This window comes from Gobio gobio, assembly GCF_949357685.1.
Source record: "Gobio gobio genome assembly, chromosome: 13".
Classification (NCBI taxonomy): domain Eukaryota; kingdom Metazoa; phylum Chordata; class Actinopteri; order Cypriniformes; family Gobionidae; genus Gobio; species Gobio gobio.
The window spans coordinates 24,114,964-24,133,503 of NC_137106.1; the positions used below are offsets into that span (position 1 = coordinate 24,114,964).

An 18,540-nucleotide genomic window follows, 5' to 3' on the forward strand; every position below is an offset into this window, starting at 1 on the left:
AATGTAGTAGAGTAGAAAGTATAATAATTGCTGCAAAATGTAACAAAGTAAAAGTAAAAAGTATGCACTATTGATTCTACTTAAGTAAAGTACAGATACGTGAAAAATGTACTTAAGTAACGAAGTATTTGTACTTCATTACATTCCACCACTGCTTTTCAATAAACAAGAATTTAACATTAAGTAACTTTTTTAGACACAATATCGCCAGTTAATTTGTCAACTTCTGTGTCAATGAAAAAAGATACAACGTTGAATCACTTTTGCTCATCTCATAGCAACATATACAGTGCCGTTTCATTCCTGTAAGTGTTTGAATGAATCCCCTATATCAGTGGTTCCCTTTCATTCAGTCACTCCGAGTAACGTCAGTGACTGACGAATGAGCGAACCCCCCAGTCAGTCACTGACGTTACGTCTCCGTTCCCTCCTCAGGGAACGAGGGTTACATACTTAACTGAGACGTTCCCTTTTGTTCAGTCACGAATGGGGGGGTTTCGCTCATTCGTCAGTCACTGACATTACGTCTCCGTTCCCTCCTCTGGGAACAAGGGTTACATACGTAACCGAGACATTCCCTTTCGTTCAGTCACTCCGAGTAATGTCAGTGACTGATGAATGGGGGGGTTTCGCTCATTCGTCAGCCACTGACGTTACGTCTCCGTTCCCTCCTCTGGGAACAAGGGTTACATACGTAACCAAGACGTTCTCAAGTTTTTTTTGGGCCAGCGCCCGACCTATTATCTAGGTCCCCTACTGCCCCTAATTAATTATAATTAGACCTATTATTATATTTACACTACCATTCAAATGTTTGTTTGTTTGTTAGTTTTTTTAAAGAAACTGATACTTTTATTCAGACATACCCTGCTGCCCCAAAGGTAAAAAGAGAGACAAAGTTTTCGGTTTGTTCTTCCTTTCCTAATACTCTTGCAAAATAATATGTATCACTTAGTTTTAAAAGATATCCTGTTTCCGGAAAATATCCTGAAAATATCACATTCACACATGTAGATGGAAGAAATGTATAAGTCATAAAAAATCATAAAATTAGTTTGTGAATATTGAATATTGAGAATATTTAAATGCTTCAGATACTTAAAAAAGCGAAATTCTCTATGTCAAAATATTTACCATTTTAGTTATGTTCTCATTTACACCTTGGTAATGAGTCCATTCCATTTCAAATCATATATTTTTTTTTTTTAGATGTTATAAATGTGGTGTGCTTATGATATAGGTACACTGTAAATTTCAGGTCTCCAATTTAAAATGTTCTAGTGACTGGTCACATCTAAATTTTTTAGTTGGCAAAATTGAATTTCTGTGAATTAAATTGTATCAATTCACAGAAATTCAATTTGGCCAACGGAAAAATTTTGATGTGACCAGTCACTAGAATATTTTTTACAGTGTATGTTGCTGCCAGTCTTGCATTGTAAATGTGTAATAAACATTTTAAAAGACAGTAAATACATTCATAATGTTAATAAACGGAAAGGAAAAAAATACAATTATATTTAGTGTGAGTGTTGAATAAACACTTTAGAAATTTGGCATTGAAACAATGTAGATTACTGCAGCCAATCAGCAAACAAGAAGCATTCATATACATTTTTCCAGCAGAAAACAATGATAAAGCATATCGTTTTTATGTTGTGTCTGAATCGGTACTGCCCCCATTGAGAAACACTACTCTATATGAATGATTCAATGACATGTTTTCAATGAATCACTTGAGTGAATGATTCAATTGACACTAATAAAGAAAGTCCCTTGTTTCATTCCTGAATGATTCAATGGGTCACTCGTAAATATGTTCCCTTGGTTTTTTTCCTAAATTAATAAATCGTTTTTTAACAAATCATAAAAATACATAAATTATTGAAATTAACCTCTCATAAAGACACTTGTCTCTTATTGCGAGCTATGGGTGTAACCTGCAGTAAGAGACACTGAAAAATCCCCACTGCTAAAACATTAAACAAAGAGAAATGCTAAAAGGATTCAATAAAATAAGCAAAGCATAGCAAAATCCTAGCATGTTATCTTTTTGTTCATATCTTTATGTTTTGCTTTCTTTATTTCTCTGTTCTTCCTAATTTGATCATATTAGATATATCTTGCTCGTAAAGCTTTCTGAACTGAATCTGCTATTATGGATGAGGTAGGTGCTATTATTGTGTATTGGGCGCTACAGTGAAGATATATGACACATGTCATTAGGGTAGATGCTATAAGCCTCTGTCATCCTGTCACTCACAGAGGACCGGGGGGGTCAAACGCTGGCCAGACAAGAGCCAAGCATGATTTCAGGGTCAGAGTTGTTTCTTATCGAGATGTTAGTGCAGTTGTCTGCTGAATCCGTCAAAGCGGAGGAAAGGATCTGGTGGGATATTGGGATTATGATGAATGGCTCTGAAGTTAAAGATAGATGTATCACTCTTGAAGTGAGGCACTGTGTTTTACAGAAGCACTGTCATTGCTCGTGGATGGAAAATCTAAGTGCTTTCTTTTTGTCATTTCTATACTGGCTAACATGCTGCTATGCTACTCACATACAGGATAATGTCTACAAAACTGAAAATAGTTTTTCATGGAATAATATAGAGATACTGAAATAGAGTAATCTAGTAATCTATAAAATAAAGATTATTGTGCTTGTTTTGTATTGTATATTGCCTAAGTGCATGTTTAGTAATAAAAAGGATTTCATTTTAGGATATTAGTTGTGATGTTTTCGAAGCATATCTTTATTGATATTGCTCAGAAATTTTATTTTTCCTCTTCCTGAAACCTCTGCAATTGTTTCAGCCCAAAACAGTTAATACTAACTCTATTCATACTTACTTTATCTTTCATGGATGGGACAGTAAAAAGGAGACAGGAAGCATTAGGAGATGAGAAAGTGTGCCACATGTCAAAGTGCTGCCCACAAGGCTATGGCCCCAATAACATCATCATAATATTACCATACAGAATTGCGGTTGATTTTTTTAATTATTCTTACATCTATTTGCATACTTTGTGACTGAAAACAAGATGATGCGCATTTCAACGACAAAAAACTAAAACTTCATATTACCTTAAACTTTATTATACACTATTATTTTAATCATCTGTATCCTTCAGGAATATTACATTTCAAATGAATATTTTTATTGTTATTGATGTTGATTTTGTTTTCAGTAACATCACAGCTCAGCTTCAAGGCCTTCTGAAATTAAGAAACTTTTGGTATAGCTGTTCTTTTTTTGTATTGTTTTCTGCTTTATTGTGTTTTCTGTGCTGATATTGGCTCTAATCATCAGCCTGTGAAAGCATATCGACAAAGAGCAGATGTGTGTGTGTTTGTGTATGTGCACGCACTTGGGTCTGTGTTCCATATTAGTTTTAAAAGAGAAGTGGAAAATGTGACAGCTGTTACCTAGGTGACCACCTCACACACTTACATGACCATTTTCACCTGGGTGTGTAATAAAAGCACAAATAGTTAGACCCCTGAGATGAATCCTGAAAGAGCTGGGGATTTCTGCTCAATGGTGAGGGGTCTATCTAAGACATATAAGCGTTTGGGGACAATAACTCAGGTCATGTGCGGTCATCCCTGGCTTTCAGCAACTGTCCAGTTCTTCATGCGTACTCTTTTTTTCTTCTTCTTTGCAATCATTTCTGCCATCTCAAACTTGATCAAAGCTCAATCACAATCTCTTCATGTCTTCCAGCTGGCGACGTGGGACTCTGATCGTGGGCTGAACGGCAGTCTGAGGGAGAACCGGGCCGAGCATGGCATGCAAGGAATTACTCTAAAAGTGGTGACCTTACTGGTGCGTATTTTTATGCATCTGATTCAGCTCCCCATAGGTCCAATCAATGTCTTACTGATGTCGGGTTACTGTACAATCACTTTAAAATGTCATACAGTAAGTAGGACAAGTTCCTGGAATAACATTCCTGTCAAGCAATACATTTCCCTCCACCTAAAATGAATTATTAATGAAAGAATGTTGTTTAAGGCACTAACCCCATTCCTAAACGTAACACTGATTGTTAGATAAGAATGTTAATCCAAGGCCTGCAAGGATAATGATGATTCTAGTCAGTTCCCTGCAGATAATCATTGGATGGTGAGAATGTTTTTCCAGAAATACCTTTGTGTTATTTTCAGAGAACATGTCCTACTTGATATGAAATTCAGAGAAACATTCAAGAAAAAATAGACAGTGTATCATGAAGGAAAACACATCACAGGCTGCCTGCAATAACACCAGAGTATACCAATTCATGAACAAATGACTTTTAAATTATAAAGTGCACCAAGTATAGTTTTATTCATAAATACATGATTCATATGATCTGAATATTTTAAAGAATTGTTCAAAAAGACTAACAAACTTTCTATACTTTTATGGAAGATTATGGGCCTTATTTTAACTGAGCGCACTTAGGGTGTGTCCGAATTCAATTTTGCTAGTTTAATGCTAGTCTGGCGGACACCTCGGCATGGACGAATGAACATCACCTGCTGCTCAACCTGGCAAAGACTGAGCTTCTCGTATTCCCTGCCAATCCGACTATACAACACGACTTCACTATCCAGCTAGGTTCATCTTTGATCACCCCTTCGGGGTCGGTCAGAAATCTTGGAGTAATCTTTGATGACCAGCTGTCCTTCAAAGACCACATTGCAAAGACAGCTCGGTCATGCAGGTTTGCCCTGCACAACATCAGGAAGATCAGATAATTCCCAACAGAGCACACAACACAACTTCTCGTCCAGGCCCTGGTCATCTCTAGGCTTGACTACTGCAATGCGCTTCTGGCTGGACTTCCATCATGTGCGATCAAAACACTTCAAATGATCCAGAACGCAGTGGCATGTCTTGTCTTTAACGAACCCAAAAGGGCCCATGTCACACGTCTCTTCATCTCTCTGCACTGGCTACCACTTGCTGCTCGCATCAAGTTCAAGGCGCTGATGCTTGCTTACAGAGCCACCACAAGCTCAGCTCCTGCATACTTTGACTCGCTCCTACGAGTCTACACCCCCACCAGAAGCCTTCGCTCAGCTAAGGAGCGACGGCTCATGGTATCATCACCATCTCATGGAACATTTTCATTCACCGTTCCCTGCTAGTGGAACGATCTCCCCACCTTCATCCGAAATGCAGAATCACTGACAACATTCAAAAGACAGCTGAAAACTCACTTCTTCCGTGAGCACTTAACCACATCTTAAAAAAATAAATAAAAAAAAGTACTTCTATCTTCCTCTACTCCCTTCCTACCATGGCGTATGATGCTCTGAGTAATGTCCTAAACGTAGTATTTCAAGCTCTTTTTGCATTTCTTCGCCACAAGATCGCTTCCTGTATTCCTCAGTTGTTGCTTTGGATAAAAGTGTCTGCTAAATGCATACATTTAAATATAACGACGGGAAAGATGGTCTAAAAGGGTTGTCCCTATTCTCTTAATCATTAATGGGTGTGTTTTGGGCATAACGTGCAATAAACCAATCAGAGTCTCATCTCCCATTCCCTTTAAAAGCCAGTTGCGCTCACACCATTGCAGATCCGCTATTTATATGCCAGAATTTGTGTGTGGAAAGTCTGAAAGCTTCTCCAGAGAGGAATCTTTTTATTTTTAATTTTTAAAAATGTTTGTGTGCTACTGCGCGTCCCTGTGTGTGTAATAAGAAGAGTGAATGCGCACTGTGGCCCCGCCTATAGGTGCATATTACAAATGCGCTCTTTAAATAAAAAAAAATAGTTCAATCAAAAAAGCAATGATAGCAATAGTTCAATCAAAATAGCAATGTGCCAAAAATGCGCATGAACACACCTCGTTTTCAGACCAGCACGCCCATGGGTGAACAAATGGGTGCAAATGCATTTGATATTTAAACAACAGTGATGTAGGACGTGAAAATAAATGAAATATAAATGAAGCTTGCAAAAAACACTTGCGTCACATCTGGTGACGCATTGCGCCAGGTGTATTATTGGGCCCTGTATCTTAGTATACTTGAGTTTATCATTTTATAATAATTTTACACTTTGTTAAGAAATTAAATTTTGATATATGCCCTATGTCATTAAATCAGAAATCAGAATTGAATTGAGAGCTCAAGTCAGGAAATGGTTTGGTTGTTACGGTACGGTTGTGCTGTGTGGTTTTTGTCTTTTTGTCTCATCAGACATCAGTACTTTAGTCATGCTTGATGCTTTTCGCCAGGGATTCCTTTGGGGTTTGCTCTTTATTTATTCTCCAGTCTATCACTGTTGTGCTCTCTTTAAATACAATTACAGTTCACTAGCTTGAGCCTCAGATATTTCACCTATCTGTATTTGAGTGCACAAGGCCTGATTCTCAAACAGCCAGTCTTGTTAGGTGGCAATATGCCTTACTGCAAATTGCCCTGGTGAATTTAGAGAGGTAATTTCTGTCTGATGAGGCATTGCACGCTCCCCTGGCCGTGGTGTAACAGGTCAGCTGAAACACTTCATTTAGATTAACCTGAGACCAAAGGGTCCCAGCTGTCACTGGTAAAAGTGTCACGTCAGCCGTTGCTTTGAATGTGACAGAGAGCCAATCAGACCACAAGTCACAACATGAACAGATGAATTCACCACTGAAATAAGGTTTGCAATCAATATTAAATCTTTTATTTGCAGAAATATGTCCAAACATATTAGTCAGACTGCTCTCTGGTTTCATCTACCCCTTGAAATGAATAAATGATAAGATTCCATCTAAATCTGTCTGACACTAACTCCAAATAATGGTTATGTCAGCTTTTAGCCCTACCCATTATTGTCAAGATGCTTTGCGAGATATATGAATTGTGGGAAAATAAGTCTCGGAAATGCCATTGTTTGAAAACCTCTACAAATGAATCCTCTTGTATATACTGAGAATAAAATCACACAAAAAGGGTGAGACTGTTCAAAAGTTTGCAAGAATATTCTGCAAGAATGCGTTAAATTGATCCAAATTGACAGTAAAGACATTTTTAATGCTTCAAAATATTTATTTTTCAAATAAATGTTGTTCTTTCGAACTCTAAAGAATCCTGCAAAAAACTATTAAGCAGCACAACATAATAATGAGAACCACCAAATTAGCATATTTGAATGATTTCTGTAAAATCATTTTACACTGAAGACGTGATGCTTAAAATTCGGCTTTGCATTACAGGAATAAACATATATTCGTTTTTTTCTTCTAAATTATAATACTTCACAATGTATTCATGATCAAATAAATACAGCTTTGGTGAACATAAGAGACTTACCAAACCCAAACTTTTGAACAGTAGTGAATGTGAATGAAGTACAAGCATATGTGTACTCTCATATCTGCTTACTTTAGTTCCCTTTCGAAAGGGAACTCGCGCTGCGTCAGCTGACGCTACGGGGAACGCCTCCAGCGGGACAGGTGCCTGAAAACACAATTACAAAACGTCAATCCTATTGACCGACGACAGCCTATGATGTCATCAAGGTGCAACCAGGAAGTATAAAAGGGCGCCTTGCCAACATGACAGCATCTTTTCGTCTTCATGGACTGTTTGCCGATTTTCACGTAAAGCGTCAAAAGAAAGTTACAATCAAAAGAGATGAAGTGTGCTCAGAAACAACGCCACTTCTGCAGATGTGTGGACCCGTGTACCAGGTATTTTACACCTGAGGATACACACACACTCTGTGTTTACTGTCTGGGTGAGGAGCATGCACGGGAAGTTATTGAGGGAGCTTCCTGTGCAAACTGCGAGCGTTTTCCCCTGAAAACGCTCCGCTCTCGTCTGGCTCTCTTCTCGAGGGGAGAGAGTTCAGCATCTGGGGACGGCCCCGCTCGAGCTGAGGCTGAGCGGCGTCTGAAGTCCTGGGGTTCCCAGATGGATCTGGCTCGTCGTCTGGAGACTGGTGTGGTGCTCGCAGATGACGATCCAGATCGCGAGGGGCAGACATCGGAGGAGGAGTGGGATCTGGGCTCCTCCTCCTCGTCTGCGGCTCTTCCAACTGAGCAAAGGATGGATGGAGAGGTTGGTGAGTCAGCTGAGACTGAAACCTCACATCCATCCTGTCCCATGTACGGGGAGCTGGTGGAGGTCATGGAGCGTGCTGCAGGTAGACTGCAGCTGCCGTGGCAGCGCGCGAGGAGAGAGGTTGTGCGTCCAAATCGTTTGGATGACCGTTTTCTCTCCGCTCATGACCGCCCAGCTCCCGGGAGTCTTCCATTTCTTCCAGATCTCCATCAACAGATCTCGAAGGGATGGAAGAAGCCGTATTCAGCCCGCATCCATCGGCATCAGCGAGCTAACTTTGCTGATGTCGAGGGACTGGCTGAGGCTGGATATGTGTCGTTGCCACCCGTGGACGAGACGTTTGCGAACTATCTCGCCTCTGGGCGGCCATCGACACTGAGGTCTCCCACCCTGCCGACCAAACCTCTTAGGACAACATCACGGTTGAACGGCAGGGCGTACATGTCAGCGGGTCACGCTGGGGCGGCTTTACACACCATGGCGGTGTTACAAGCCTACCAGGCAGACCTGCTGAGGGACCTCGATCAGGGGGAGGGACTAACCCCTGATGCGGTGACCGAGTTGCGCCGGACCACGGATCTCGCTCTCCGGGCTGCCAAACAAACCGCGTTTGCCATCAGTCGTTCGATGGCGGCGATGGTAGCCACGGAGAGACATCTGTGGTTGAACCTGGCGGACATCGGGGAGAAAGAGAAGTCCTTTCTCCTGGATGCCCCGGTTTCGCCCTCTGAACTTTTCGGCACCTCCGTGGAGGCGGCGGTCGGAAAGTTCAGGGAGGCGAAGGCGCGCTCGGCGGCATTTAGAACATGCATCCCGCTGAGGTCCGGGACCGCGCCCAGGCAGCCGGGTGTCCCTGGGCCGTCACGATCTGAGGACTGGAGACGGGACCAGCGAACCAGCGTCGCCTCTCGAGCGCCCCCTCCGTGGAGGACTGGTGCGCAGAGAAGGCGGGACACCCGCAACAAGAAGAGGAAGGAAGCCGGTGCTGGTAACCGGAACCAGCGTAGGCAGCGGACTCCGCCTCCCAGGGCGCGCAGATGAGCGCTGCCTTTTTCCCTTCCTCCTGTGCTTTCCCCTGGGCGCTTTACTTCAGGCCGGTGGGCCAATGATGAGCAGAAAATGTAAGATTCTGACGGCCCGCCTGGTTTGTTTGGTGAAAGCGCCCCCCTCAGGATGGTGGTCGTATACTAGCTTGATGGCTGGTTTGAAGCGCCGAGAAGAGCGAGTGGTGAGTCCCCCTCGAGAAGGGTGAAACATTTTCTACTAATGTTTTCAGGACTCCGTTTTTCGCTCTCCTGAGAGGGCTCGGGGAATTATGGAACATCGCTGGACATCGCAGGGCCTGCAGCTCCCCGTGAGTAAGCTAAGAACGATCTTCTTTGCAACATTATATGTTTGTGCATAATGCTATACTTTAGCTAGTAGAGATCTACCGCCTCTCCGTGTTATCTCTATCACTTATGTGAGTGTTTGTATTTGCCGCTCTTGCTCGCGGGCTTGTGGCGCGCGGGGGCGAGTTGTTTGTTTTCCTAGCTCTAAGTATAAAGTAGCATTACGACCGGGTTAAGCACTAATGCGTGAGCTGTAGTGAGATCTGCGCCCAGCCCTGTTGGGCTTTTAAATGGGTTTCGGGGCCCCGTTGTTTATGTAAGGGGTGATAATATTTCTTTCCCGAGCCCTGGGTAGATCTAGTGCAGGTTTAGCACCGCACCACTTGGCCTAGGCTTTGCTAAGGATGGGGGGCGCTGCCTTTAAAAGCAGGTTTGTCGCCCTAGGCCTGTCTTTAAGTATAAGAACAGTGCATGTTTTTCTGCATCCTTGATTCAGCCTCCTCTTATTACAGAGTAGTCCGGCCAAGGCCCGCCCCCTTCTCTGCGTTCTGGGGTTATTTAGTAATGCAGTGTAGGTGTTGCAGCAGGGATAGCGACCTTGCCAGTGGTCGTGGGGCCGGGCTGAGCGTCTTTCGCTGTGTGCGTCTAAGACTTTAGTTCTGCTGTGCCCCGCCTTTCAGAGCTGGTGTGGCCACCACCTTCTGGTGGCCCCCGGCCTCATCCTGGAGGATGGTACGGCCGGTGGGTTACATTTTTGTATGATGTGTTTACCCTCTGCTCTATGTCCTCTGCTCCACCTTCTTTAGGGCTCGGGTCGAGCTGAACATCGCAACCTTCTGCAAAAAGTGGCGGTTTGATCGAATGCTCCCCTGAGGCCCGAGCATTACCAATGGCTGACGTCCTTGCACGAACGGCAGACCGCTGTATGAGAAAGTAAGGCGACCGCCCTGAAGCAGGTGACGTAAGTTGTACTCCCCTCGCTTTAGAGGGTTCCTAAGCATTTGTTTGCTGAGTGCACTGCTGTTGGCGATGTGATTAGGTCTGTTGGCACTGCCCTGTGAGACTGCGCTATCGCGGAGGCCCTTTAGCCTCTGGGATGGAGCCAGCCCCAGGTGCGGGCATATGAAGGCCAGCTGGTTGTGATTAGCCAGCTTGGGCAGTCTGGGCAGCGGACTCCAGGACAAGGGAGCCTCGACGTCGTGGCCCATAGGTGGGCCCCCGAGGATTCTTTCCGTCTACGTCAACTTCAGCAGAAACCTCGTCAACCAGTAGGCCCTCTTTAGCCTCCTTGGGGATGAGTCCCCAGGTGATAACTGGATGTCCAGTTCTTCGTCAGCAGCAGACAGCTACCGTCAGCCCGGGTGCAGCAGCCAGCCTTCTTCTATCCGCGGCAGGGTTCATAGAACCTGCAGACCTCCTATTTGGAGGTAGGCCCTGCCAGGCCTCCCTGAGGGGTAGGCTCCCATTTTTGGGTTACCTTGGCTCAGATGGTAGGCCCCATCAGGCCTCCCTGAGAGCCTGCTGTGAGTAGCAGGCCTTGCCCGGTCTCCCCCGAGGGGGTATTCCTGGGCATTAGTCCCTCGACGGCTGGCACGAGCTGCTAGTAGGTGGTAGGCGTTACCAAGCCTTCCTAAGGGCCTGCTGTGGGGTAAGCAGGCTCACTGAACCTCCTCTGAGGGGTTGGTCCCGGGCCCCAGTCACTGGATGGCTAGCACGAGCTGCTAGTAGGTAGTAGGCCTCACCCGGCCTCCCTGAGGGCGAGTTCCCGGTTCCCAGTCTCTGTGGCGGTGAGCACGGAGTGCTAGCAGGTAGTAGGCCTCACTAGGCCTCCCTGGAGGACTAGCACGTTCTGCTATCAGGTGGTAGGCGGCGAGCCTCCCTGAGATCGTTCCCCGGTCCCCAGTTCCGGTACCTCATGGTAGCATGGGTTGCTAACAGGTAGCAAGCGGCACGGGCTTCCCTGGGGGATTCGCTATTGGATTGTAGGCCTCACCTGGCCTCCTCTAAGGGCATGTTCCGGTTTCGCAGTCACTAGAAGGCCCCTTCTGGCCTCCCTGGGGGACGAGTTCCCCAGGTGGGAACACATAACTGGCTTTACGCTGACAGCTGGTGGTCACCTGCTATCAGGCGCTGGTTTCTAGCCGGTAGCACCTGAAGGCGGTGTTCATACCCTAGCATGACGAGACGACGCTGCTACTATGCGGTCCCTACAGGAAGGGACTCTCATAGATCGCCTAGAGCATGGTTACCTACCAGGCAGGCTTGGGAGCTCCTCTCAAGTGAGAGTCTTCTGTGAGCTGATAGCCGATTGGCACTGATCCGTCGGTTGTAGGCCCCTCGAGGCCTCCCAGCAAGGATCAGCCTGTAGGCCTGTTCGGCCTCCTGAGCACGTTTTAAAATAAGTGCTTGGTAGATCCTAGGATCGAGCGGCTAAACTCCCCTCGCTAGCAAGGGTTAGAAAGCACTTCGCTGAGTGCTGCTCTCCAGGATAACCCGTCTCTGAGGTCCGGCTGGTGGAGGACACTGCCTTTTTGCAGTACCCTAGCAGGATGTCTCTCCGGAGGCAAGTACCAGAGGCTCTGTACTTAAACAGACAGGGGTTGGCCAAACTGACGTGTCCCACATAGAGGTCGCTAGGTCAGGCCTCCCTGGTGGCATTCGGTGAATTCTTCCCGAATAGTGACTGGCACGGGTTCCCTCAGGTCCCCCTGCCACGTTCCCTTAAAGGAACCCCTTCTGTCGAACGGGCTGGTTCCAGGCCTTCGAGCGGCCAGGGTAGGACTTCATGTAGTATGCGAAGTTTCCTTCTCAGGTTTATAGCTTGGGCTTTGACCGTAGGGAGCGCTGTCACTGACAGCCTAATGTGACCAGAAGGGGAGTGGTTCAGGCTTTTCAGTTGAATTTGCTTGTCCTGACAGTTGTCACTGCCAGTGGGCATGCACTCCTTTCGGCATGGCGGCGTTGGTATATCGTTCCCCGTAGCGTCAGCTGACGCAGCGCGAGTTCCCTTTCGAAAGGGAACGTCTCTGGTTACGTATGTAACCTATGTTCCCTGAGAACAGGGAACGAGACGCTGCGTCGCTTTGCCATGCCTCAAGGCTTGCCTGCCAAAAAGTCCCTTCAGACGTTTAGATACTGTCATGTTGGCAAGGCGCCCTTTTATACTTCCTGGTTGCACCTTGATGACATCATAGGCTGTCGCCGGTCAATAGGATTGACGTTTTGTAATTGTGATTTCAGGCACCTGTCACGCTGGAGGCGTTCCCCGTAGCGTCAGCTGACGCAGCGTCTCGTTCCCTGTTCTCAGGGAACATAGGTTACATACGTAACCAGAGACGTTCTGAACCAGGTTACCAAAGTGTCAAATCAAGTAATTCAAATAAAGCCCTAATTTTCTCTGTTGTCTTCAGGAGGAGCCCTTCGTAATGGTGGCAGAAAACATTCTAGGTCAGCCCAAAAGATATAAGGGATTTTCCATAGATGTTCTGGATGCCCTGGCCAAAATTCTGGGCTTTAAGTATGAAATGTATCAGGTGGCTGATGGGAAATGTGGATCTCCTCAGGCCAACGGGTCTTGGAACGGAATGATTGGGGAGCTAATTGGAAAGGTGAGATTCACATGCATAAAGACTCTTTTGTGTAATAATCATATATTGTGTTTGTTTTTATGTGTACCTAAATATTTTTATATTTTAGTCAGTGCTTCAGGCATATAGTTATGAAGGCATTGTACTTTATTTATTCAGTTTACTTTCTTGTCATAATATAAAACCAGTCTTCACTTATGTTATTGTTATCCCAGACATATTTAACATGCTCTCAATGCATTGTTTTTTTAGAGAGCAGATGTGGCTATTTCAGCCATCACCATCACTCCAGAACGAGAGAATGTGGTGGACTTCAGTAAACGCTATCTGGATTATTCTGTGGGAATCCTGATGACTAAAGCAGAAGAGAGACTCAACATCTTCTCCTTGCTGGCACCGTTTGACCTGGCAGTGTGGGCCTGCATTGCTGCTGCCATTCCTGTGGTGGGTGTCATGGTCTTTCTGCTCCGACGCGTCCAGTCTGTTCGCTCCCAGAATCCTCCTGGGCCCCACCAGCCTGCTTCTGTCACAACGTCCTTCCAAAGTGCCATCTGGATCGTCTACGGAGCCTTTGTACAGCAAGGTGAGCTGGGTCACGTCACATGAACATGAGGGATGAGGTATTGCTGAATAGTCACCTCACCTGGATGGTACAATCAGTTGCTGACATTCTCATCTGCAGGAGCACAGCTTGTACAGCGATTTAATATTTTTAGTTAAAGAAAATATATTTTCAGCTGAATATATAATTCATCAAATCTTTAAGTACAACTTACTGGACCAGAGACAATCCCTAGAGTCACACATTTTGACTGCTTGACAAAATGTATTATTCCATAGGAATTCTGCAACTCACTATTGAAAGCTGTATACGTCTAAACGTCAACACCAGCCTGACTGTCTCTGTCTCTGCACTTTCAGATGTAGCAACTTAGACCAAGATGCAAGCAATTGACAACAGCTGTTAAGTGACATTTACAGTACAGTTTTTTTTTTACAACAGCTAATGATAATTCCTGGACCCATAATTTTATAATGAAACACACATGGTGAATGATTATGAAAACAGGCTTGCATTTGTGTCACCTTCTTAAAAAACATTTACTGTCACTTATGAAGGACAGCCATATAGTGCTCTACAGTGCTCAAATTGTGTCAGCGCTCTTAGAGGTTCCCCAACTAGAGACCTGCACTCCCACGGAACTTGACCCAACTAAGGCCCTGTTTACACTTGTGCGTTTTCCTTTTAAAACGCATAACTTTAGCTACGGTTATGCCTGTTGACTGCACTACTCCGGCGAGACTTTCGAAAAATGCTGCCGACCGTTTTAGTTTGAGAACTCTGGGGTTGCATTTCAGTGTAAACAGACCAAAACGGAAAACAAAGACATGGCTGCCCACATTACGCTACCGAAACATGACAATAACAGACCAGGGCTGCGTTTCCCAAAAGCATTATAAGCCTAAGTTACCAGCCTTGTAAACAATAACATGGAAACAGAACTGCATGCTTTACTGATTATGTGGTCCTTTTTAGCAGCCATTGTGCAGTTAAACTGCATTTTTACATGCACAAGAGGCAACTGTTTACACTTGTACGCACATGCCCAGTGTGCATGAACGGTCATGTGACATGCGTTTTCACATGCAATTTCGTTGTGTAGTGTGGATGGAGATCATTTTTGAAACACAGTGGAAACACCAGTATAGACGAGGATCGATTTAATTTTAAAACGCTGTAAAGCTCCCGTAAAATAAAAAAATCTAAAAAAACAAATAAATTGTTATTCATCTCCAAAGCAATGGAGCCAATCCCTTATATATCTGTTGATTTTTTGAACACAATGGCCAATCAGAGGTGTTTAAGTTAAAAATCACTCGTCAAAACAGTTTTTGTTTGGTGCACGCTCACAAATCATTTTATTATAATAAAGAAAGTGTAGACACGTTGTTCATAAATTATTTATTGTGCAGTGTAAATAGCTTCATTGATTATAATGGAACTTTGTGAGATCGCAAATAACTAAACTGAGTGACATCTTTTTAGTGATTATAAAGGGAGTGCTCTTTGCATCGTTTGTGCCATGCCAAATCATGCATTCAGTAGCCTATGCTTGCTTTTCAGTTCAAATTAACAGTGGTTTGTGAATGTAGATGCTTTAGCAAATAATTTATCGGAAGCATTTACCCTGGAATGTTTAGGTTGTGGCTAGGCGACACATAACTCCATAACAGGAGCTGGACAAAACATGAATGTTGTGGGTGGGAGCAGGAGAAGGTAACATATTTTTTGTGGGAGCAGACGGGACAGAATCCTGCGGGAACGGGCAGGAGAAAAAAAGAAGGAAAAATGTGTTGCGTGTGAACTCTTCCTTTAAGAAGGAACTTTACAATTTACAATTCACTTTACAATTATTTTTATTGTTGTGCACCATAAGTCCTCTCTAGTGACCAGGACTAAAGATAAACTACCCTTAAAAAGTGGGGTTAGTAGGATTTTTAATTTTTAATTTTATTCTATTCCGTAATGATGCATTAAATTGATCCAAAGTGATTGTAAAGACATTTATGTTACAAAAGATTACTGTTTCAAATAAATGCTGTTTTCTCTAACTTTATATTCATTAAAGAATCCTGAAAAAAAACAAATATTTCACAATATTACTATTTATTGCTGTATTTTTATCAAATAAATGTAGCCTTGTTGAGCATGAAAAACTTCTTTACATTTTTTTTTTTTTAAATCTTACAGACCCCAGCACACCTTTAAACTGCAGTGCACATTTTTTCAGTTCTGATCATATATAATTTTGCCATATTTTACTTTGCCCTAAATACTTGCTAGTATGTTGTAAATGCAGCTATTCATTAATGAAAGAAAATGTGTAACTTTATTGTGAAACTTTATCCACAAACTAAAGGTGCATGTTGGTGTGGGTGTGCATGTTAAGAACTTTCCAAACTAAAGTGATTACAATTTTATGTCTGGGCACATAAAAGCACAAGCACTTCTTTTCTTGGGAAAGTTTTCTTTTTTTCAGTGCACCCTCAACCCTGTAATGAGCATAGATGCCCACTTAACCTTTGACCTTTCCAATTACAGGCTCTGTGGATATCCTTTTATCCCTAAAATGACATCTCAGATCTTAGATAATTTGGCTCAGGGACCAATAAGAAAACGTATAGCCCCTAACAAGCTCCATTGAGCATGATAGCTCCAGATCTTTTCCTTTACCGTTTTATTCTCACCATCTCTGTGTCAGTGATGACATTTCCAAAGCTGTGTGCGCTGGAGAGGAATTTTGTGTTGACATTTCAGCACAGGCTTATAAGGCGTTGAGCTTTTCTAAGAAAGCAGGTGATAGGAGAATGAATCTTATTACATGTCTGCAGTGCTGTGTCACTGCCAAAAAACAGCAGGAAGAAAAATAATGGAAGGCTGAAATTAGATAAAATCACAGAAGGGTTCAGCGATATAGACAAGGGGTCAAGGTTTAGCATGAACCAGTTAGCCCCTGCTGTCTAAAAAAAACATGTTTCTCCATTTACTCCATTTTCTCCATTGTATTCTGTCTTTTTGTGTATCGGTGAAATGGTGTAAACCATGATTCAACCAGTAGAATGTTTTTTCTATTATTTCTTGTGTTTGCAGGTGGTGAATCCTTCATGAGTTCAATGGCTCTCAGAATCGCAATGGGAAGCTGGTGGCTATTCACCCTTATTGTCTGTTCATCCTACACAGCCAACCTGGCAGCCTACCTCACTGTGTCCCGCATGGACAACGCAATTCGGTAAGCTAACTAGTCCAGTGGCAGAACTCCACACATCTGCAGATGCTTGTCCATTTGCAGACTTGATAACTCCCGTTGACCACATGGTGTGTCATAGAGCTTTATTAGAGCCGTCACATTGCTAAACGTAGCTCCAGGACAGGTTAGGATATCACTTCACTGGATTGCCTTCATTAGCATCAGATTAGATTAAATCAGACTGCTCATTTTTTCTAGTTGACTAGTCATTCAGAAAAATAGTCGATTAGTCTGTCGGTCGTGTACCTTATGTAAATGACTCACAATGAATTGTGCCGTTTCTGGACTATGTCAGTGGATAAAATGTCTGCTTGTTGATGTGGGATAGAGGAAATGATTGTGTGTTTATCTTTATTGCGAAGTACATACTGCTTGTGTTGATATAAACTGTACAAAAAAAAAGCTGTGTACCTTTCGTTTATAGTTTCTGTCAGCCTTTAGGCGACTTCATTCGTTTCAGGTATTGAAAAAACGAGTGATGGGTGAATGAATCTTATTACGTGACTGCAGTGCTGAGTCACTGACAAAAAGAAACAGCAAGGAACATAATGGAGGATGAAATGAGATAAAATCACAGCGGGGTTCAGTATTACAGACAAGGGGGTCAAGTTTTAGCTGGTTGGCATCAGCAATATAGCCAAATGCTGTATCGAAAATGGCGATTATGGTTTCTCCATCAAATAAATAAGTAAATTTTATTCAAATATCACATATACAAATCGCAAAGCTGAACATGCTGTACAGAGACACAGTCGAATTGAATAACAGAATAAAACAAAATAATAAAAACAATTAAAAAAAAGACAGTTTCAGGCTCTTTTTAAATAATGATAATAGAAGGTGCAAGGCGGATAGTCCAGTGGCAGCTGATTCCATAAACGGGGGGGCAGCAACTGAAAAGGCCCTATCACCCTAGTTTTTAAACAAGAACAAGGGGCATACAAAAGAGCCATGTCAAAGGATCTTAAAGGTCTACTAGATGAATAGGGAATCTGAAGATCTTTAAGATAAAATGGAGCTTGATCATTAAGAGCCTTAAAGGGTACAAAACACACACAGTTTCTGCCAGTCTTGTGTTAACCTTGAGTACCTATAGAGAAGTAAAGCATTCATATCTCCGAAGAGTCTTTAGTTTTATCTGCTTGTGCAGGCATGCAGTGGGCGGAGCTAAAGAGTCACGAGCACACACACACAATACATCATGGCATTATCCCTGGATGACTTTCGATTCAATATACATTCGTGTTGTTGACATTATATGCACTTACGCTCCGATTGCCAGCAAAACATAGACATTTGATGCAGTTTCACTCACCGCCAGCGGTTTTGACTCATGACCGGGAACAAACACACTTGCAGAACTCCATTGCTGCTCCGGAAAAACAAACTGCATCCACTTTTTCCTTAATGCCGGATTATTTGGGAAGCTGAACAAGGTTATCTTTCCCTCACAACCAATAACAACCACACAATGTTGATTTTGTGGTCTAAAAACAAAATGACAGCGCTGCCGACGGCTACCATAACCGAACGAAGCTTGTTGATGGGTGTGCTCTTGCTCTCGCTCTACTTGATGTGCTCATCCTGGAGAAGTGCCCATACAAGCAATTCTGCCCTTTATGAAGTCATAAATCAAAAAACATTTCGAAATTTATTCGAATCCTGAAGGAGTGTATTTGGCACAGAAATATTCCGTCATACGTCCAAATTGTTTTTTGAAATTTTGGCCATGATAATTCATAATAGCATTAGACTCTCGACCCAGA

General features: G+C 43.4%; 1 protein-coding gene across 2 annotated transcripts in view; it reads left to right on the plus strand.

Annotated features, from left to right (window-relative positions):
* Positions 1-18,540, plus strand: part of grid1a (glutamate receptor, ionotropic, delta 1a) — a gene marked incomplete at its 3' end in the record, with an annotated part of 383,513 nt that overhangs the window by 342,986 nt on the left and 21,987 nt on the right. For both annotated transcript variants that reach the window (XM_079832712.1, XM_079832713.1), the window contains exons 9-12: positions 3,726-3,827; positions 12,789-12,986; positions 13,218-13,548; positions 16,618-16,756. In XM_079832712.1, coding sequence (XP_079688838.1) covers positions 3,726-3,827; positions 12,789-12,986; positions 13,218-13,548; positions 16,618-16,756 — 770 coding nt within the window. The remainder of the gene's footprint in view (positions 1-3,725; positions 3,828-12,788; positions 12,987-13,217; positions 13,549-16,617; positions 16,757-18,540) is intronic.